General features: G+C 49.3%; 1 protein-coding gene across 1 annotated transcript in view; it reads left to right on the top strand.

Annotated features, from left to right (window-relative positions):
* Window positions 1–1,403: 1,403 nt before the first annotated feature.
* The window catches only part of LOC138504890 (taste receptor type 2 member 40-like), an 83,493-nt gene continuing 60,826 nt past the window's right edge, over window positions 1,404–24,070 (top strand). Inside the window, exon 1 of the mRNA XM_069625297.1 lies at window positions 1,404–1,448. Within this exon, the coding sequence (XP_069481398.1) occupies window positions 1,404–1,448 (45 nt within the window). The remainder of the gene's footprint in view (window positions 1,449–24,070) is intronic.

Raw genomic sequence — 24,070 nt, 5'->3', positions numbered from 1 at the left:
AAGGGCATAGCTCGGAGGAGTCTTTCTTGGCAATAAAGAACAGGGAAGCTCCCGTGGGCTGAATATGTCAATTTTCGAGGTTAGCGTCAAGGTAGTGACGGAGGGCCTCCTTTTCCCTGAGTGACAATGAGAACATACGACCGAATGGTACCAGTGCTCCTGGGACCAGGTCAATGACACAGTCTTCGGTCCGGTGTGGTAGTAAGTCATGTACCTCTTTCTCCTCAAAGACACTGTCGTATTCCTTAACCTCAGTCAGGATGAAGTGCACTGTGCGGGTGTCGGTATCCACAACCTGCAAGGTGGTCGGAGGCATAGAACTGCTGGTGTAAGCAGGTCTTTGCAATAAATGGAGTGAAAACTGGGCGTGTTCTGGTTCCAATCGATCGGCGCATTGTGCTTCCGTATCCAGGCGATACCCTGGATTACCGGGAAATGTGCTGCTCTGATGCTGTCGAAGGTCATGTCCTCCACATGCTGTTGAATGGTTACTTGGAGTGTCTCAGTCGAGTGAGTGATAGGACCAAAGCTTAAGGGCGTGCCGTCCACTCCTTCAACTTTTTGGTCTTCTTCTTTAGGTATCCGGTGAATGCCCACTTTAAATGCCCACAAGGTGTCAATGAAGTTTCCTGCAGTGCCACAGTCGATGAGAGCTTGAGTGTCCACTTTCTTTTCTCTCCCTGACAGATGTAATGCGACCACCATGAGCCGCGAATCTTCGGTTATGTGCGAAGGTGAAACAGCCAAAGCAACATCGGGACTTCTGGGAATACCTCGGACCTTAGTCCCACCTAGGTCCGAGGCCGCCCGTTTCCCGACAGCGGGGGTTCCACTTCAGGGCAATTCCTCAGTAAGTGTGACGATACCCCGCAGTACATGCACAATCCTGAGTCCCTCTGGCGTTTCCTTTCCTCTGGGGTGAGAGGAGCTTTTGTGGTCCCAATCTGCATGGGTTCCTCTGCAGCAGCTGTGGTTCCAGATGCCGGAGGCAGGGCTAACAGGGGTGCCAGAGATCATGAAGAATCGCAGTGCTTTCTCTTTTCGTTTCTTCGTTCTCATAGACGGTATTCGGTTCTGTAGAAAAGTTGAAAGAAGCTCTCAAAATGAGGAAGGGCGAGTGATCCTGGCCAACTCATTCTTCAGGTCTTCCTTGAGACCACGGCGAAAGATAGAAAACTGGGCTTGCTCAGGCCACCAAGCTTCCGTTACCAAGCGTTTCAATTGCGTTATGTAGGACACATCTGACCTTGTTGGACATCGAGTAATTCTTCACAGGCCGTGTACGTGTCTTGGGTCTTTCAAAAGCCTGCCGCAATTTATCCACAATAGACCCAAAGTCCCTGAGTATGGTATCGTTGTCCGTAACCAATGGGGTGGCCCATGCCAGGGCATTGCCAACTAAGATGGAAATCATGAAGCCTATTCTGCTTAAATCGGAGGCGTACAAGGTGGGACGGAAGGCAAAATGCACCTCAGATGCTTTGATGAATACTTGTTGTCGTTTTGGGGACCCATCAAACTTCCCTGATTAGAGTGCCCTGGGTGGAAGGTCTGTAGTATGAGGGTTACGGGTTGAGACTAGTTGACGTAATACAGTGTTTTCCACTTTCAAGTTCTGTACCTCCATGGTGAGGGACGGCACAGCAGCAACAAGTTCCTGCACCTGCTTTGCTGTCGCCATGCTGGGAGTGGGCGGGCGTTGCAAACTATCAGAGTCACTGCTGTGGGCTGAGCTTGCATCCAGGTCCTCACCTGAACTATAGGTCTCCTCCGCAGGAAGCTTCTTTCTTCTTTGATGCTTGAACACTGATGGCTTTTTGTAGAGATATGGCCTACCGCAGGTCGATGCCACTCTGGTCGTTGGGTGAACCAGAAGACCAATGGCCCCGGTCCCACAGTAGCCAGGAGGGGAAAAAGCTTAAGACAGGCAAAAAACCCCAGGTGTTACGTGAGGCTGTTGGGTTGTCCAGCAGAGATGACTTTTTCGTTTCCGTGTCCTTGGAGCGAAGTGAAGGAGATCCGGGCCAGAGATAAGGGGTCCGTGTGGTATCGTAGAGGTAGCCGGCAGGTGGAACAACCGCAGAGGAAATGGAAGTCTGAGGCCCCGGAGGGTGCTGAAAGGAGGAGAGGAAGTGAGAAGGAGATGCGGGGAGACGGAACAGGAAGCGCTAATGGAGCGCACGAACGGGGCGAGACCCAACGTGGGAGAAACAGAAAGGAGAGACAGTAGCGGGTCCAAGAGGGACAAGAACAGAGGGCTTACCAAAGCCAAGGGAAATGCACAGCGTGACAACTCAGAGAGAAGAATCCCAGCGAAGTTGCAAGGCGGCCACCGTTGGGTGAATGCGGGCTAAATCACCCGGCAGCGGCCATGATGGAAAAGAACTAGACCGCTGCCCAGAGAACGACAGAGGATGTGGTGGAGTAACTAATGGCGGACCCGTCTCCAGCTGTTCCAGACGCAATGGAAGAACGGGCGCATGACATGAAGGCTGGAAGAATATATTCCACACTCACCACCTGTCATATTGACACCATATTTATACTAGACTTGTTGCACTTACCGCTCATTCCCTTATTTGAGAGCTTTCCTAGAAAGGCCAGATTTTACGGTTTGCCATCTGATCCATGCAAGCTGGTGGCCCCGCCCCCAGGCCCATTCCAACTTTTCTTTCTTGATATTGTTATACAACCTGTTCACTGATCTGTGTTTTAATCTTAAACCCCATTGCTCATTCTAGCCTTTACCCTCTGCACCCCCATTCTGGGTCTATATCACAGCCATCAATTAAAATTGAAATGGTATTGTGCAGCCCAAGTAGAGACTTGAACCACACAAGTGGCCCTCCATGGAAATCCCTCAAAGGTTTCAATTAAGGCCATCCCTGTCCTCTTGTGCACACAGGGGTTTGAGGGGGAGCAGCCTGCAACTCCTGTTTCCCTCTCAGCTGGGCATGATGATCGAAGGGCAGACGGCACCAAAACTGTCACAACTGCAAAGAAATTCCAAACTCTGCATAAGATGGCACTGGTAGCGGAGACAGACATATTTATTTACAGCTGTAGGGAAATGGACAGAGAAACTGGCAGAGTATCCCCATACTGAGAAATGTGGCCCTCACACCCAGATTTGGCAGGGTTTTCATAGAATTTTAAATAATGGAAATAATACCTTAGGCAGTAAGATACATTTATGTTTCAACAATACACTTCCTTGTGACCATCCCTGTGCTTTGGGTATTTTGTCAACTGCATCATATCTCCTGCTTATACAAGTTTTACTCCTACGTCCTGTCCCCTTTCTACCATACTTACGAGATATCCCGTAGGACCGCAGCACTTCTTTGTAGCACCAAAAAATGTTGTCCTTTTTTTATTTTACTCAAGGGCAGCATTCGTGCGGCTTCAGCCCTTCCTTCCTGCGCCCTGCCCCGTGCCTCACCCTTCAGTCCTATTCTACACGCGGTCGGAATCAGACATGTGTTGACACATGTGGGACATTTATTTCTTGACTCTTCTTTTTGTCCTTCAATTAAACTTCATGCCTGGTTCCTGCGGTTGATTCTTTTCCTCCGCCTATGCCGAAGCGAAGGTCTTTGCATCGTGTGTGTCATGTATGCATCAGTAGGCGGTGGCAGACTCTCGTATCCTTTGTCTTGAGTGTTTTGGACCTGAACACTGAATTGAATTGAATTGAATTGAATTGAAGGAACTGCTGGAGTTCCTGCTTCTACTGTGAGTCGCTTGCAGTCTGGGCCCTCGAGAGAAGACACGTCAGGTGGGAGGATGTGTTTCATCATGTTGCTCGGTCTTACCTCAGGGAAGATGTTCGGTGAGTATGTTTCTTGTTAGGGCATCCGGGTCAACAGAATTCAGCGACAGACTCCCAGAGTTGCTTGGAAACGGCGAATCCCGAATGGGCGCTGAACAACAAAGATTCAGATTTTTGAATGGGAAACTCCTCCAATAGAACTATTTGCAACACACAGCAACATGAAGCTCCCCGTGTATGCCGTGAGAGAGGGTCAGGGGCAGGGCTCTCTGGGAGACGCCCTAGAAATATCCTGGAACAATCTAAACGCGCTAGCTTTTCCACAGCTGCCTCTAATTAATTGCACGCGTCTGAAGCTGAGAGAAGCGAAGAATTGTGTATTGATGTGTATAGCACCATGGTGGCCAGCCAGCTTCTGGTTCCCGGACCTGACCAGCCTATCAGTCCATCCTCCAACTCATCTGCTGGAGATCCGGAAACTCCTCCCAACAGAACAACGCTCGGGTGTGGGGCCCCTCCCCACAATCGATGAGCTAGGCGGCCTGGTTTCTGAGATCAAGTCGTTAGCTCACCTGGACAATCTGCATACCATACACATGGAGCATAACCATCGAGGCGGTGCAGTATAAAAGTGAATGGCTTTGTTTGTGCCACTGGTGCCTAGTCAAGGCTATCAGCCCTCTTTCTTCATCTATCAATACCTTTCTTTCTTTCATCTCAGAATTGGCTGCTACGGGTTTTAACATGTTTTTCTGCAGGACTTACCTGTCGGCTATTGGAGCGAGTTTAGGTTCTGAATTTTTGTGCCTTCAATTTGTCAAATGCTGTGGTTAAAGTACCATTTTGATGGGCTCCTCTGCACCTGCCGGTTAAAGCTTCTCATACTTAACACACTGGCGTAACTGGGGCCCCTGCAGCCACTGTGGTGCTGGGGGCCCCGCCAGCACATGTCCTGGGAGGGGGCACCACTTGGAGTAAAACAAATGCAAAACAATCTTTTTCTCAAAAAAATAAATTAACAAAAAAAAATCTTTTTTAATTCACTCTGCATTCATAAAGAAATAATTTCTGTAACAGAAATCATTTCATTATGAATGCAGAGTGACTATAAAAAGAAACTTTCTTTTTGAAGTCGGAGTCCTTGCCCCACTCCATGACATGGAAGACCCTAGGCTGGAGGCCTCCATGCCATCTGGTGATGGGAGCCCTATGACTTCAAAAAGAAACCATTTATTTTTTAAGTAATAGGCTATCCCTCAACCCCACGCCGTGTGCCTGTGTGGGTCTATGTTGAAAGGGTGCACACTTAAATGTATGGGTGGCTGCATGTGTGAGTGCATGGTGAAAGGGTGCACACTTAAATGTATAGGTGGTTGCCTGTGTGAGTGTGTGGCTAAAGGATGCACACAAATGAATGGGTGGCTGGGTGTGCGTCTGTGCGTGTACAGTGAAAGGGTGCACACTTAAATGTATGGGTGGCTGGGTGTGCGTCTGTGCGTGTACAGTGAAAGGGTGCACACTTAAATGTATGGGTGGCTGCATGTGTGAGTGCATGGTGAAAGGGTGCACACATAAATGTAAGGGTGGGTGCCTGGGTGTGACTTTATGGTGAAAGAGTGCACACTTAAATGTATGTATGGCTGGGTTTGTGTACATGGTGAATGGTGTGTGTACTTGTGTTCAGGGGCACAACAAAACCTACATTTAGGGGGGCTAACCCTTCAAATGTTGGGAGAGGCGATAACTTCACGGTTAGTGGGGGAGGGAGAAGCTTATTTGTGTGGGGGCATCTAACTTCTTTGCACATTTTAATGAGACTATTAGTCTATTAGTTCAGATTCAATGTTACACACAGTAAACTCTCTCCTTTAAGTCTGAAAGCACCCACTTATGGACGGCTGTGAGAATGAGCGGTCTCCTGTTCCCTCTCTACCCTTCCAATCACTCCCTGGCATGCAAGTACTAAACCCACAACACGATTAACATTGCCTAAAAAGTTTGGCATTTGAATGTAGGTACTAACAGTGATATGCTTTACGTTAGTAATTACTGGGCCCTTGTTACCAGTGAAACCCAGGTGCCGTTTAACATTTATGTCCTGTTCTGTCCGGCAACTGCTCTGTAGGTCAGCCAGGTCGAGTCAACATAGTGCAAAATTTCACAGTGTAGGAGGAGTGCTGAGGGCCAGTCAGCTCAATGCTGTTGCACCACTACTTGTGTTTAATGCCTTGATTAATTAATGGTAATCTTCTTTACACCTAGCCCTATTCTTCCTCATCCCAGTACTTGTGTATGAGGCAGTACTTGTGTATGAGGCACTCTGCCTCATACACAGGTACTGGGATGAGGTAGAGGTACATGGAGGCATTTTGGTGCAGACAGTCTAGTCATTCTTCAGTTTGGTATGACTTTCCTTGGTTATAGGTCAAAGGCTCGAAAAAAAGGGTTGAATGACGAAAGGGTCGAGTCAATTCGACGGAAAAAAAGGATCAAATGTTTTTTTTTTTCGTTTTTTTTGGGGGGTCCCTCCCCAAACCCCAGTTTTTGGGGTAAAAAAAAACCTTTTAAAGCTACACTAGAGCAAAAAATATATATATATTTTTCAATTTTTTTTTCGATCCTTTGGTTTTCGATCGAATGCACTAGACCCTTTTGCATTCGACCCTTTTGCTTTCAAGCCTTTAACTGGACACCCTTTCCCTAACTGGGCATTTCTGATAAAGCAGTCCTGCTAAGTGTAATTGCCTGGCTAGACTGTAATTTGGGTGCAGCCAGTCTAGCCATTTCTTACTACAGCATTGGATATGTTGCTCGAATATTATATTCTGCTCAGTGTTAAGGTATTCAAGGGAACTCCCATCTGCAGTAATGAAAGTAGAAAGCAGACTCAATACAGGCAACACAGGTATGCTCACTCTACTGCACAAACAGACTCAGCCACACTCTGTATCGCTCTGCTCGGTGTAAAGGTATTTCAAGGGAACTCCCACATGCAGTAATGAAATAGAAAGCAGACTCAATACAGGCAACACAGGTATGCTCACTCTACTGCACAAAAAGACTCAGCCACACTCTGTATCGCTCTGCTCGGTGTAAAGGTATTTCAAGGGAACTCCCACCGGCAGTAATGAAAGTAGAAAGCAGACTCAATACAGGGAACACAGGTATGCTCAGTCCACTGCACAGAAACACTCTTCCACACTCTGCCTCACTCCGCTCGGTGTAAAGGTATTTGTAAGGGATCTCCCACCTGCAGTAATGAAAGTAGAAAGCAAACTCAATACAGGGGACACAGGTATGCTCAGTCCACTGCAAAAAAACACTCTGCCACACTCCGCCTCGCTCCGCTCGGTGTAAAGGTATTTTAAGGGAACTCTCACTTGCAGTATTGAGAGTAGAAATCAGACTCAATATGGGGAACACAGGTATGCTCAATGTACTGCACAAAAACACTCTGCCACACTCCGCCTCGCTCCGCTCGGTGTAAATGTATTTCAAAGGAACTCCGACCTGCAGTAATGAAAGTATAAAGCAGACTCAATACAGGGAACACAGGTATGCTCAGTTGTTATGGAGAATTCTCATAAATGGCTGATTTCCCTTATCTAATGAGTCCCTTAGCAGCTTTGCTGGATTTCTAGGGTTTATTTTTTTCACCCGGTAAGAGTGTGAGCCTTTTTCCCACTCTTATATGTGTTTTGCTGTGTGTGTTTACACTTTTTGTGTGATCTTGAGCACTGGAGCCTCACCTACTCCATGGCCTCATGTTTTACATGTGTGTTACACAGCACCTTCAGTGCAGTGACACAGGGTTGTCTTTGATACTTCCCCCTGACTCCATTTCCTGGGACTGACTACTGTCCCCCAGAAAAGGTAAAGTTGCCATTAACTTTATTTTAGTCACTTTAAACCACAGACCCAATACACCCCATCTTACATGGAGTATTGGAAAGGGTTAATTCTTATCCCTTTTTGTCTGTGTCTCTTGGAGCATTGTTTCGCTCCCTTTACACGTAGACTTGGCTGGTGGCAGTGGTAACTACCCTATTTTTTATACTGCGGTTATCTTAAATAACCATCGTATTGTTTTAGGCTATTATATTAGCCTCAAGCATAAACCCGCTTGACCATATATATTTTATTACGGTTCTGGCTGGGTTTATTCACCATTTCTTTTTGTAAATGTCTTTTTCGTGTTTCACTCTGCATGCCAAACCAGGTTTGGTCCCCTTGTTCTCCGTCTTTTCGCGGGCTTCTGCACAGAAGTCCTCCTTAAGGCGCCTGAAAGTCCGGGTAGGCAGGATGTGAGGGAGGGGTCTTAGGACCCCTGCCATGGGTTCCCTTGGTAACCCAAGTCACACTCCTGTTTGATTGGCTGGGTGACTGTCCTTGCCAGGACAGCCACCCTGCTCTGTGATTGACAGCCAGGCTGTATGAATTGGGGAAAACTGTATAAAAAGCAGGTCTCTGGGACTGGAAAGGCAGAGTCGCCACTGGAACGAAAGAACCAATGAGGAGCTGATGGAAGAGGACCCCTACAACGACTGAACCGCCCGGTGAAGCCCTGCTGCAGGTCCGAATCTTCAGAATCCCACGACAGCTGGTGGGACCAACCAGTTTGCCCAAACTGCAAGCCAGGACCCCTCCTCTGGTCGAATTCGCTGTACAGAGCTACAGTGGGCCGATAGCCAGGAAGGTCAGACCCTGCTTGGGTTTTAAGGAGCACACCTTTTATTTGTTGCTTTGCTCTGCTGCTGGTTTCTTCCCTGGGTAGTGCAGGACCCTCCAGTCTTCCTACTTCATGTCAGTCCGACAGTCGCTTCAGGAACCGTGAGCCTGCAGGAACTACCAGGGACATCCACCTCAGCTACAGCTTCTTCTCCATTTAAAGGTACTGTGCAAATCCGGTTGTTCATTTCGTTCAGCCACGGTGAAAGTGTTTGAAATCGTTCTCCAAACCGAGGGCTTGTCCTTCCCTTCTCTTTGAACTAACTTTTCTGCCAACCAATCTCGTCCGGAATCCGTGGCACGAACTTTACCACGAACTACCCTGAACTGTGTGATCTTGAGCAAAAGACTTTTGACCCATGGGGCCTCATTACAAGATTTGCGGAATGGGTTAACGGGCTCCGCTAATGTGGGTGGACCCGTTCAACCCATTCCGCAAAAATTATGAGGTCACCTCGCGGGACCCGGTAAGGATGCCTGGTGAAACCAGGCATCCTTACCGGGTCCCGCGAGGGGACCAGGGAGCTAACAACGGGTCGGTCGTAATCGGCCCGTTGTTAGCTGCCTGCACCTATTCCCATTGAGCCCTATGTGGGCTCAAATGGGAATCGGGAAGGTCCGGGCCCGGGTTCCCTCTAGGGGGAATTACCGGGCCCTCCAAACTCGGAATGGCCCGGTAATTCCCCATTCAGGGAACCCGGACCCGGTTTTGGTGGCAGCCATGCGACCAGTAGCGGCATGGCTACCGCCAAAGCCGTAATGAAGCCCATTGACTTTGGCCCTAAGCCTTTTCTACCTGATTCTATCACTGTAGTTCCTATTGCTCAATGCCCTGAGTACTTACTTGTTGGTGTGGTTCCATTTCTATTAACTTTGTCTTTGCCTCCCTTTTAAATTGCTAGAGTGCCATTTTGCTCCCACTTCAATTTGTGAGCTTAACTTGTCTGGAACTTATTGGGAGTGGTGTGGTGTATTAAGAGTGTGATTTTTAAACTGCTTATAATAGTGTACTGTTATACAACTGGAGAGTGAAATAAATGTATATTCTTTTACTTGAAAACCTTGAGTCAGTGTTTGCCTGAATCATACTAATTGCTGTCCTTTGTGTAACTATTTGATACTGCTCAATTACTCTTGAGATAAGTCTGGCTGCTACGCTACTGCTACCACTCTAACTGTGTAGTACAGGCTTTTACCAAAGGTGAAATTGTACTGTCACCTGTAGTCTTAATTGTGTGTGGTGTTCCCAAAGGCTACTGCATATAATTCTGCCTAACATCAGTCCACTGCACAAAAACTCTCTGCCACACTCTGCTTCACTCCGCTCGATGTAAAGGTATTTCAAGGGAACTCCCACCTGCAGTAATGAAAGTAGAAAGCAGACTCAATACAGGGAACACAGGTACGGTCAGTCCACTGCAGAAAAACTCTCTGCCACACTCTGCTTCACTCCGCTCGATGTAAAGGTATTTCAAGGGAACTCCCACCTGCAGTAATGAAAGTAGAAAGCAGACTCAATACAGGGAACACAGGTACGATCAGTCCACTGCAGAAAAACACTCTTCCACACTCTGCCTCGCTCCGCTCGATGTAAAGGTATTTTAAGGTAATCAAAGATGCAGAAAGTGCATGCAGGACGGAGCAACTAAGTCTCCAGAGGCCAAGAGGAGTAATAGCACCTGATATAATTGGATCAAATAGCATTAAAAGAAGGACAGAATGGACGAAATCATGGTCTCTTCACACGTGGTGTAAAACCAGAAGACAAGGCCTATTCATGAAGCTCCAGACGAAGACGGCAATGTACCTTCACTCCCTTTAAGGTTCTGAGGAGGAGAACATGCAGCATGGTCAACTACAAAGAAGAAGCCTTGGCTTAGGGCCTAACTAATGAGAGATGGTAGGCTAATCAGCTAAGAAAGGGAGTTGTCTGACGTTCCCTTGCACCTGGGGTTCGTTGCTTATGTGCTGCTAACGAGCCATGTGTCCAAGGTTGTTGAGAGAGTGCTAACCAATCATGAGGGGCTTAGTAATGGTGGACCATATGTTGTTGCAGAAGCCGATCCGCTGCTGTTGTTATGCTGGTATCTGTATTGTACCTAGTTAAAGGTAGGCCGAGGCGTGCCTACCAGATAAGGGGCCACCAATGATGATACTAACACTTATATGGATTATAGCTATATATATTTCCCCTAACCAATCCCTACACCCAGTAGGTTTTATTGTTTGCCATGTAGGATGACATCATAGCTGACGTATAATGGGGTATATTACCTACCTTTTGTATAACTGAAATGCATTTAAGAGAGTGTGAGCTACAATCTGTTAGTTTGCCAGATTTCCCTACTTTATTGAACTGAGAATAAATTAGTTTTGCGCCACATTCTTTGACTCTTTCCTATTATGTATGCCTGAGATCATTTACTGTGGTAATGCCATTCGGCATTTGGAACGCTCCAGGTACTACTGCACATTGGTACTCTCACCTCGCTGCCATGCATTTTGAATGAAATGGTTTTGTGCAGCCCAAGGAGAGGCTCCAACCGCACTGCCAGCCCACCCTTCAAACCCCTCTGAGGTTTCAATTAGGCGTTTTACATATCCTTCTCTGCACAAAGGGGTTTGAGGGGTTTGAGGGGTAACACTTCTACCTATTCAATTCTCTTTTCCATGAACATGTGACAATCCTCGTATGTGGTGGAACGATCCACCATACGTAATCAGTCACGTCCTGGTAACTGCTATCCCTTTTTACTTTTCCTTTGGTTCTCAGTCTCAGAGACTTAGTCTCACTTTCATATATAATGCTTTGCTTATATGCATCACTGGGTGTGGCTAGACCTCAAGCAGGGATTTGCGTCACAGCTGCTCAGCCTAATGGGCAGCATTTTGCATGAACACATTCTGGCCGCTTGTGGATAAGCCATGTCATATCAGTAATCGCGGCTGCGGTGCGGCCCTGGCCAGATCAGGAGGCACACTCAGTGCTCGTAGGAACACATCACATGTTCTCTCACTATCCACAGACTCATCCCAGTGATAGCTTTCACTTAAAGACAAGGTGTGGGTGCAGACCCTCGGGTTAAGAAGGAACCTTGGGAGTCAAGTATCATTCATTCGAACGCTTGGATGCTATCCGTTCTCTAGCGGTCACCACATTTATCTTTCTATGATGTCATCCTATTGTGTAGTGCTGGACACACACTGGATGAAATGTCTTCTCTTTGCTCCCCTACACCACAAACAAGTTGCACACTCAGACATTCGAGCCACACTTAACTGCATAAGCCCTTGATATCACCAGTGTAGCACTCAATCATAGTTACTTCCAGAGACTCACCCGAAACCTGGATACCGTTGCTCCACACACGACCGTAAAATGCAGCAAAGCCAACTGTCAATCAAATAAAGTCAGCTTCACGTTACAAAAGTCCTTACAAGACTGGACAGAAAATGGCATAGCCAATGATTTCCTCAGGCGAAGGCAATATTAAAAACTTACCCTCCACATAAACCAAGTCCATGTAACCAAAACATGATACTTCCATCAGCATTTAACACCTCAAAAGAGCTCCACAATGCCCTAAACAACCTTAAGGGAAGCAAAACAACCGCCAATCGCAATGAAGCATCAGCGCAATTTATCTACTAAACCAATATCTTTTGTCCATAAAAATCTGCACTGTTCAGCAAAATGTCATTGCGAGCACCCCAAATCCTGAACAGAGGTCTCAACCCTCACATGAATGACGTCTTAAGTCTAGAGCCTTGCCCATACAGAATAACACAACCTCTTGGTCTCTAATCCAAAAGGATGCTTGTACATTAGAAACACATGTTACACCTCACAGGATCCCGGGCCCCTCATCCAGAAGGATGCTGGCACATTAGATACACATGTTACACCTCACAGGATCCCCGGGTCCCTCATCCAGAAGGATGCTGGCACATTAGATACACATGTTACACCTCACAGGATCCCCGGGTCCCTCATCCAGAAGGATGCTTGCACATTAGATACACATGTTACACCTCACAGGATCCCGGGCCCCTCATCCAGAAGGATGCTGGCACATTAGAAACACATGTTACACCTCACAGGATCCCCGGGTCCCTCATCCAGAAGGATGCTGGCACATTAGATACACATGTCACACCTCACAGGATCCCCGGGTCCCTCATCCAGAAGGATGCTGGCACATTAGATACACATGTTACACCTCACAGGATCCCCGGGTCCCTCATCCAGAAGGATGCTGGCACATTAGATACACATGTTACACCTCACAGGATCCCCGGGTCCCTCATCCAGAAGGATGCTGGCACATTAGATACACATGTTACACCTCACAGGATCCCCGGGTCCCTCATCCAGAAGGATGCTTGCACATTAGATACACATGTTACACCTCACAGGATCCCGGGCCCCTCATCCAGAAGGATGCTTGCACATTAGATACACATGTCACACCTCACAGGATCCCCGGGTCCCTCATCCAGAAGGATGCTTGCACATTAGATACACATGTCACACCTCACAGGATCCCCGGGTCCCTCATCCAGAAGGATGCTGGCACATTAGATACACATGTTACACCTCACAGGATCCCCGGGTCCCTCATCCAGAAGGATGCTTGCACATTAGATACACATGTTACACCTCACAGGATCCCCGGGTCCCTCATCCAGAAGTATGCTGGCACATTAGAAACACATGTTACACCTCACAGGATCCCCGGGTCCCTCATCCAGAAGGATGCTGGCACATTAGATACACATGTTACACCTCACAGGATCCCCGGGTCCCTCATCCAGAAGGATGCTTGCACATTAGATACACATGTTACACCTCACAGGATCCCCGGGTCCCTCATCCAGAAGGATGCTGGCACATTAGATACACATGTCACACCTCACAGGATCCCCGGGTCCCTCATCCAGAAGGATGCTTGCACATTAGATACACATGTTACACCTCACAGGATCCCCGGGTCTCTCATCCAGAAGGATGCTGGCACATTAGATACACATGTTACACCTCACAGGATCCCCGGGTCCCTCATCCAGAAGGATGCTTGCACATTAGATACACATGTTACACCTCACAGGATCCCCGGGTCCCTCACCCAGAAGGATGCTGGCACATTTTATACACATGTTACACCTCACAGGATCCCCGGGTCCCTCACCCAGAAGGATGCTGGCACATTTTATACACATGTTACACCTCACAGGATCCCTGGGTCCCTCATCTAGAATGATGCTTGCACATTAGATACACATGTTACACCTCACAGGATCCCCGGGTCCCTCATCCAGAAGGATGCTTGCACATTAGATACACATGTTACACCTCACAGGATCCCGGGCCCCTCATCCAGAAGGATGCTGGCACATTAGATACACATGTTACACCTCACAGGATCCCCGGACCCCTCATCCAGAAGGATGCTTGCACATTAGAAACACATATTACACCTCACAGGATCCCCGGGTCCCTCACCCAGAAGGATGCTGGCACATTTTATACACATGTTACACCTCACAGGATCCCCGGGTCCCTCACCCAGAAGGATGCTGGCACATTAGATACACATGTCGCACCTCACAGGATCCCCGGGTCCCTCATCCAGAAGGATGCTTGCACATTAGATACACATGTTACACCTCACAGGATCCCTGGGTCCCTCATCCAGAAGGATGCTGGCACATTAGATACACATGTTACACCTCACAGGATCCCCGGGTCCCTCATCCAGAAGGATGCTTGCACATTAGATACACATGTTACACCTCACAGGATCCCCGGGTCCCTCACCCAGAAGGATGCTGGCACATTAGATACACATGTTACACCTCACAGGATCCCCGGGTCCCTCACCCAGAAGGATGCTGGCACATTAGATACACATGTTACACCTCACAGGATCCCCGGGTCCCTCACCCAGAAGGATGCTGGCACATTAGATACACATGTCGCACCTCACAGGATCCCCGGGTCCCTCATCCAGAAGGATGCTTGCACATTAGATACACATGTTACACCTCACAGGATCCCCGGGTCCCTCATCCAGAAGGATGCTTGCACATTAGATACACATGTTACACCTCACAGGATCCCAGGGTCCCTCATCCAGAAGGATGTTTGCACATTAGATACACATGTTACACCTCACAGGATCCCCGGGTCCCTCACCCAGAAGGATGCTGGCACATTTTATACACATGTTACACCTCACAGGATCCCCGGGTCCCTCATCCAGAAGGATGCTTGTACATTAGATACACATGTTACACCTCACAGGATCCCCGGGTCCCTCATCCAGAAGGATGTTTGCACATTAGATACACATGTTACACCTCACAGGATCCCCGGATCCCTCATCCAGAAGGATGCTGGCACATTAGATACACATGTTACACCTCACAGGATCCCCGGGTCTCTCATCCAGAAGGATGCTGGCACATTAGATACACATGTTACACCTCACAGGATCCCCGGGCCCCTCATCTAGAATGATGCTTGCACATTAGATACACATGTTACACCTCACAGGATCCCGGGCCCCTCATCCAGAAGGATGCTGGCACATTAGATACACATGTTACACCTCACAGGATCCCCGGGTCCCTCATCCAGAAGGATGCTTGCACATTAGAAACACATGTTACACCTCACAGGATCCCCGGGTCCCTCACCCAGAAGGATGCTGGCACATTAGATACACATGTTACACCTCACAGGATCCCGGGCCCCTCATCCAGAAGGATGCTTGCACATTAGATACACATGTTACACCTCACAGGATCCCCGGACCTCTCATCCAGAAGGATGCTTGCACATTAGATACACATGTTACACCTCACAGGATCCCCGGGTCCCTCATCCAGAAGGATGCTGGCACATTAGATACACATGTTACACCTCACAGGATCCCCGGGTCCCTCATCCAGAAGGATGCTGGCACATTAGATACACATGTTACACCTCACAGGATCCCCGGGTCCCTCATCCAGAAGGATGCTGGCACATTTTATACACATGTTACACCTCACAGGATCCCCGGGTCCCTCATCCAGAAGGATGCTGGCACATTAGATACACATGTTACACCTCACAGGATCCCCGGGTCCCTCACCCAGAAGGATGCTGGCACATTAGATACACATGTTACACCTCACAGGATACCCGGGGCCCTCATCCAGAAGGATGCTGGCACATTAGATACACATGTTACACCTCACAGGATCCCCGGGTCCCTCATCCAGAAGGATGCTGGCACATTTTATACACATGTTACACCTCACAGGATCCCTGGGTCCCTCATCCAGAAGGATGTTTGCACATTAGATACACATGTTACACCTCACAGGATCCCGGGCCCCTCATCCAGAAGGATGCTGGCACATTAGATACACATGTTACACCTCACAGGATCCCCGGGTCCCTCATCCAGAAGGATGCTGGCACATTTTATACATGTCACACCTCACAGGATCCCCGGGTCCCTCATCCAGAAGGATGCTGGCACATTAGATACACATGTTACACCTCACAGGATCCCCGGGTCCCTCATCCAGAAGGATGCTGGCACATTAGATACACATGTTACACCTCACAGGATCCCCGGACCCCTCATCCGAAAGGATGCTGGCACATTAGATACACATGTTACACCTCACAGGATCCCGGGCCCCTCATCCAGAAGGATGCTGGCACATTTTATACACATGTTACACCTCACAGGATCCCCGGGTCCCTCACCCAGAAGGATGCTGGCACATTAGATACACATGTTACACCTCACAGGATCCCCGGACCCCTCATCCAGAAGGATGCTGGCACATTAGATACACATGTTAGACCTCACAGGATCCCCGGACCTCTCATCCAGAAGGATGCTTGCACATTAGAAACACATGTTACACCTCACAGGATCCCCGGGTCCCTCATCCAGAAGGATGCTGGCACATTAGATACACATGTTACACCTCACAGGATCCCCGGGTCCCTCATCCAGAAGGATGCTGGCACATTAGATACACATGTTACACCTCACAGGATCCCCGGGTCCCTCATCCAGAAGGATGCTGGCACATTAGATACACATGTCACACCTCACAGGATCCCCGGGTCCCTCACCCAGAAGGATGCTGGCACATTAGATACACATGTTACACCTCACAGGATCCCCGGATCCCTCATCCAGAAGGATGCTGGCACATTAGATACACATGTTACACCTCACAGGATCCCCGGGTCCCTCATCCAGAAGGATGCTGGCACATTAGAAACACATGTTACACCTCACATGATCCCTGGGTCCCTCACCCAGAAGGATGCTTGCACATTAGATACACATGTCACACCTCACAGGATCCCCGGGTCCCTCACCCAGAAGGATGCTGGCACATTTTATACACATGTTACACCTCACAGGATCCCCGGGTCCCTCACCCAGAAGGATGCTGGCACATTAGATACACATGTTACACCTCACAGGATCCCCGGGTCCCTCACCCAGAAGGATGCTTGCACATTAGAAACACATGTCACACCTCACAGGATCCCCGGGTCCCTCATCCAGAAGGATGCTGGCACATTAGATACACATGTCACACCTCACAGGATCCCCGGACCTCTCATCCAGAAGGATGCTTGCACATTAGATACACATGTTACACCTCACAGGATCCCCGGGTCCCTCATCCAGAAGGATGTTTGCACATTAGATACACATGTTACACCTCACAGGATCCCCGGGTCCCTCATCCAGAAGGATGCTGGCACATTAGATACACATGTTACACCTCACAGGATCCCCGGGTCCCTCATCCAGAAGGATGCTTGCACATTAGATACACATGTCACACCTCACAGGATCCCCGGGTCCCTCATCCAGAAGGATGCTGGCACATTAGATACACATGTCACACCTCACAGGATCCCCGGGCCCCTCACCCAGAAGGATGCTGGCACATTAGAAACACATATTACACCTCACAGGATCCCCGGGTCCCTCACCCAGAAGGATGCTGGCACATTTTATACACATGTTACACCTCACAGGATCCCCGGGTCCCTCATCCAGAAGGATGCTGGCACATTAAATACACATGTCACACCTCACAGGATCCCCGGGCCCCTCACCCAGAAGGATGCTGGCACATTAGAAACACATATTACACCTCACAGGATCCCCGGGTCCCTCACCCAGAAGGATGCTGGCACATTTTATACACATGTTACACCTCACAGGATCCCCGGGTCCCTCATCCAGAAGGATGCTGGCACATTAAATACACATGTTACACCTCACAGGATCCCCGGGTCCCTCATCCAGAAGGATGCTGGCACATTAGATACACATGTTACACCTCACAGGATCCCCGGGTCCCTCATCCAGAAGGATGCTGGCACATTAGATACACATGTTACACCTCACAGGATCCCCGGGTCCCTCATCCAGAAGGATGCTGGCACATTAGAAACACATGTTACACCTCACAGGATCCCTGGGTCCCTCATCCAGAAGGATGCTGGCACATTAGATACACATGTCACACCTCACAGGATCCCCGGGTCCCTCATCCAGAAGGATGCTTGCACATTAGATACACATGTTACACCTCACAGGATCCCCGGGTCTCTCATACAGAAGGATGCTGGCACATTAGATACACATGTTACACCTCACAGGATCCCCGGGTCTCTCATCCAGAAGGATGCTTGCACATTAGATACACATGTTACACCTCACAGGATCCCTGGGTCCCTCATCCAGAAGGATGCTGGCACATTAGAAACACATGTCACACCTCACAGGATCCCTGGGTCCCTCATCCAGAAGGATGCTTGCACATTAGATACACATGTTACACCTCACAGGATCCCGGGCCCCTCATCCAGAAGGATGCTGGCACATTAGATACACATGTTACACCTCACAGGATCCCCGGGTCCCTCATCCAGAAGGATGCTTGCACATTAGAAACACATGTTACACCTCACAGGATCCCCGGGTCCCTCATCCAGAAGGATGCTTGCACATTAGAAACACATGTTACACCTCACAGGATCCCCGGGTCCCTCATCCAGAAGGATGCTGGCACATTAGATACACATGTTACACCTCACAGGATCCCCGGACCTCTCATCCAGAAGGATGCTTGCACATTAGAAACACATGTTACACCTAACAGGATCCCCGGGTCCCTCATCCAGAAGGATGCTTGCACATTAGATACACATGTTACACCTGACAGGATCCCTGGGTCCCTCATCCAGAAGGATGCTGGCACATTAGAAACACATGTTACACCTCACAGGATCCCCGGGTCCCTCATCCAGAAGGATGCTGGCACATTAGAAACACATGTCACACCTCACAGGATCCCCGGACCTCTCATCCAGAAGGATGCTGGCACATTAGAAACACATGTTACACCTCACAGGATCCCCGGGTCCCTCATCCAGAAGGATGCTGGCACATTAGAAACACATGTCACACCTCACAGGATCCCCGGACCTCTCATCCAGAAGGATGCTTGCACATTAGATACACATGTTACACCTCACAGGATCCCCGGACCCCTCATCCGAAAGGATGCTGGCACATTAGATACACATGTTACACCTCACAGGATCCCCGGGTCCCTCATCCAGAAGGATGCTGGCACATTAGATACACATGTCACACCTCACAGGATCCCCGGACCTCTCATCCAGAAGGATGCTTGCACATTAGATACACATGTTACACCTCACAGGATCCCGGGCCCCTCATCCAGAAGGATGCTGGCACATTTTATACACATGTTACACCTCACAGGATCCCCGGGTCCCTCACCCAGAAGGATGCTGGCACATTAGATACACATGTTACACCTCACAGGATCCCCGGGTCCCTCATCCAGAAGGATGCTTGCACATTAGAAACACATGTTACACCTCACAGGATCCCCGGGTCCCTCATCCAGAAGGATGCTTGCACATTAGATACACATGTTACACCTCACAGGATCCCCGGGTCCCTCATCCAGAAGGATGCTGGCACATTAGATACACATGTTACACCTCACAGGATCCCCGGGTCCCTCATCCAGAAGGATGCTGGCACATTAGATACACATGTTACACCTCACAGGATCCCCGGGTCCCTCACCCAGAAGGATGCTGGCACATTAGATACACATGTTACACCTCACAGGATCCCTGGGTCCCTCACCCAGAAGAATGCTGGCACATTTTATACACATGTTACACCTCACAGGATCCCTGGGTCCCTCATCCAGAAGGATGTTTGCACATTAGATACACATGTCACACCTCACAGGATCCCCGGATCCCTCACCCAGAAGAATGCTGGCACATTTTATACACATGTTACACCTCACAGGATCCCCGGGTCCCTCACCCAGAAGGATGCTGGCACATTTTATACACATGTTACACCTCACAGGATCCCTGGGTCCCTCATCCAGAAGGATGCTGGCACATTAGATACACATGTCACACCTCACACGATCCCTGGGTCCCTCATCCAGAAGGATGCTGGCACATTTTATACACATGTTACACCTCACAGGATCCCTGGGTCCCTCATCCAGAAGGATGTTTGCACATTAGATACACATGTTACACCTCACAGGATCCCTGGGTCCCTCATCCAGAAGGATGCTGGCACATTAGATACACATGTTACACCTCACAGGATCCCCGGGTCCCTCACCCAGAAGGATGCTGGCACATTTTATACACGTTACACCTCACAGGATCCCTGGGTCCCTCATCCAGAAGGATGTTTGCACATTAGTTACACATGTTACACCTCACAGGATCCCCGGGTCCCTCATCCAGAAGGATGTTTGCACATTAGATACACATGTTACACCTCGCAGGATCCCTGGGTCCTCATCCAGAAGGATGCTTGCACATTAGATACACATGTTACACCTCACAGGATCCCGGGCCCCTCATCCAGAAGGATGCTGGCACATTAGATACACATGTTACACCTCACAGGATCCCCGGACCTCTCATCCAGAAGGATGCTTGTACATTAGAAACACATGTCACACCTCACAGGATCCCCGGGTCCCTCACCCAGAAGGATGCTGGCACATTAGATACACATGTTACACCTCACAGGATCCCGGGCCCCTCATCCAGAAGGATGCTGGCACATTAGATACACATGTTACACCTCACAGGATACCGGGCCCCTCATCCAGAAGGATGCTTGCACATTAGATACACATGTTACACCTCACAGGATCCCCGGGTCCCTCATCCAGAAGGATGCTGGCACATTAGATACACATGTTACACCTCACAGGATCCCCGGACCCCTCATCCAGAAGGATGTTTGCACATTAGTTACACATGTTACACCTCACAGGATCCCCGGGTCCCTCATCCAGAAGGATGTTTGCACATTAGATACACATGTTACACCTCGCAGGATCCCTGGGTCCTCATCCAGAAGGATGCTTGCACATTAGATACACATGTTACACCTCACAGGATCCCCGGGTCCCTCACCCAGAAGGATGCTGGCACATTAGAAACACATGTTACACCTCACAGGATCCCCGGGTCCCTCATCCAGAAGGATGCTTGCACATTAGATACACATGTTACACCTCACAGGATCCCCGGGTCCCTCATCCAGAAGGATGCTGGCACATTAGATACACATGTTACACCTCACAGGATCCCCGGGTCCCTCACCCAGAAGGATGCTGGCACATTAGATACACATGTTACACCTCACAGGATCCCCGGGTCCCTCATCCAGAAGGATGCTGGCACATTAGATACACATGTTACACCTCACAGGATCCCCGGGTCCCTCATCCAGAAGGATGCTGGCACATTAGATACACATGTTACACCTCACAGGATCCCCGGGTCCCTCATCCAGAAGGATGCTGGCACATTAGATACACATGTTACACCTCACAGGATCCCCGGGTCCCTCATCCAGAAGGATGCTTGCACATTAGATACACATGTTACACCTCACAGGATCCCCGGGTCCCTCATCCAGAAGGATGCTGGCACATTAGATACACATGTTACACCTCACAGGATCCCCGGGTCCCTCACCCAGAAGGATGCTTGTACATTAGATACACATGTTACACCTCACAGGATCCCCGGGTCCCTCATCCAGAAGGATGCTTGCACATTAGATACACATGTTACACCTCACAGGATCCCCGGGTCCCTCATCCAGAAGGATGCTGGCACATTAGATACACATGTTACACCTCACAGGATCCCCGGGTCCCTCATCCAGAAGGATGCTTGCACATTAGATACACATGTTACACCTCACAGGATCCCCGGGTCCCTCATCCAGAAGGATGCTGGCACATTAGATACACATGTTACACCTCACAGGATCCCGGGCCCCTCATCCAGAAGGATGTTTGCACATTAGATACACATGTTACACCTCACAGGATCCCCGGGTCCCTCACCCAGAAGGATGCTTGCACATTAGATACACATGTTACACCTCACAGGATCCCCGGGTCCCTCACCCAGAAGGATGCTGGCACATTAGATACACATGTTACACCTCACAGGATCCCCGGGTCCCTCATCCAGAAGGATGCTTGCACATTAGATACACATGTTACACCTCACAGGATCCCGGGCCCCTCATCCAGAAGGATGTTTGCACATTAGATACACATGTTACACCTCACAGGATCCCCGGGTCCCTCACCCAGAAGGATGCTTGCACATTAGATACACATGTTACACCTCACAGGATCCCCGGGTCCCTCACCCAGAAGGATGCTGGCACATTAGATACACATGTTACACCTCACAGGATCCCTGGGTCCCTCATCCAGAAGGATGCTAGCACATTAGTTACACATGTTACACCTAACAGGATCCCCGGACCCCTCATCCAGAAGGATGTTTGCACATTAGTTACACATGTTACACCTCACAGGATCCCTGGGTCCCTCATCCAGAAGGATGTTTGCACATTAGATACACATGTTACACCTCACAGGATCCCTGGTTCCCTCATCCAGAAGGATGCTTGCACATTAGATGCAAATGTTACACCTCACAGGATCCCCGGACCTCTCATCCAGAAGGATGTTTGCACATTTTATACACATGTTACACCTCACAGGATCCCCGGGTCCCTCACCCAGAAGGATGCTGGCACATTAGATACACATGTCGCACCTCACAGGATCCCCGGGTCCCTCATCCAGAAGGATGCTGGCACATTAGATACACATGTTACACCTCACAGGATCCCCGGGTCCCTCATCCAGAAGGATGCTGGCACATTAGATACACATGTCACACCTCACAGGATCCCCGGACCTCTCATCCAGAAGGATGCTTGTACATTAGAAACACATGTCACACCTCACAGGATCCCCGGGTCCCTCACCCAGAAGGATGCTGGCACATTAGATACACATGTTACACCTCACAGGATCCCGGGCCCCTCATCCAGAAGGATGCTGGCACATTAGATACACATGTTACACCTCACAGGATACCGGGCCCCTCATCCAGAAGGATGCTTGCACATTAGATACACATGTTACACCTCACAGGATCCCCGGGTCCCTCATCCAGAAGGATGCTGGCACATTAGATACACATGTTACACCTCACAGGATCCCCGGGTCCCTCATCCAGAAGGATGCTTGCACATTAGATACACATGTCACACCTCACACGATCCCCGGGTCCCTCATCCAGAAGGATGTTTGCACATTAGTTACACATGTCACACCTCACAGGATCCCCGGGTCCCTCATCCAGAAGGATGCTTGCACATTAGATACACATGTTACACCTCACAGGATCCCCGGGTCCCTCATCCAGAAGGATGCTTGCACATTAGAAACACATGTTACACCTCACAGGATCCCCGGGCCCCTCATCCAGAAGGATGCTGGCACATTAGAAACACATGTCACACCTCACAGGATCCCCGGGTCCCTCATCCAGAAGGATGCTGGCACATTAGAAACACATGTCACACCTCACAGGATCCCCGGGTCCCTCATCCCGAAGGATGCTTGTACATTAGAAACACATGTCACACCTCACAGGATCCCCGGGTCCCTCATCCAGAAGGATGCTGGCACATTAGAAACACATGTCACACCTCACAGGATCCCCGGGTCCCTCATCCCGAAGGATGCTTGTACATTAGAAACACATGTCACACCTCACAGGATCCCCGGGTCCCTCATCCAGAAGGATGCTGGCACATTAGATACACATGTCACACCTCACAGGATCCCCGGGTCCCTCATCCAGAAGGATGCTTGCACATTAGATACACATGTTACACCTCACAGGATCCCCGGGTCCCTCATCCAGAAGGATGCTTGCACATTAGAAACACATGTTACACCTCACAGGATCCCCGGGTCCCTCATCCAGAAGGATGCTTGCACATTAGAAACACATGTTACACCTCACAGGATCCCCGGGTCCCTCATCCAGAAGGATGCTGGCACATTAGATACACATGTCACACCTCACAGGATCCCCGGGTCCCTCATCCAGAA

This window comes from Ambystoma mexicanum, chromosome 11 (assembly GCF_040938575.1).
Source record: "Ambystoma mexicanum isolate Mex_15411 chromosome 11, UKY_AmexF1_1, whole genome shotgun sequence".
Lineage (NCBI taxonomy): Eukaryota > Metazoa > Chordata > Amphibia > Caudata > Ambystomatidae > Ambystoma > Ambystoma mexicanum.
Note: the sequence above shows the minus strand (reverse complement) of the source record. Positions and strands in the feature narration are given on the sequence as shown.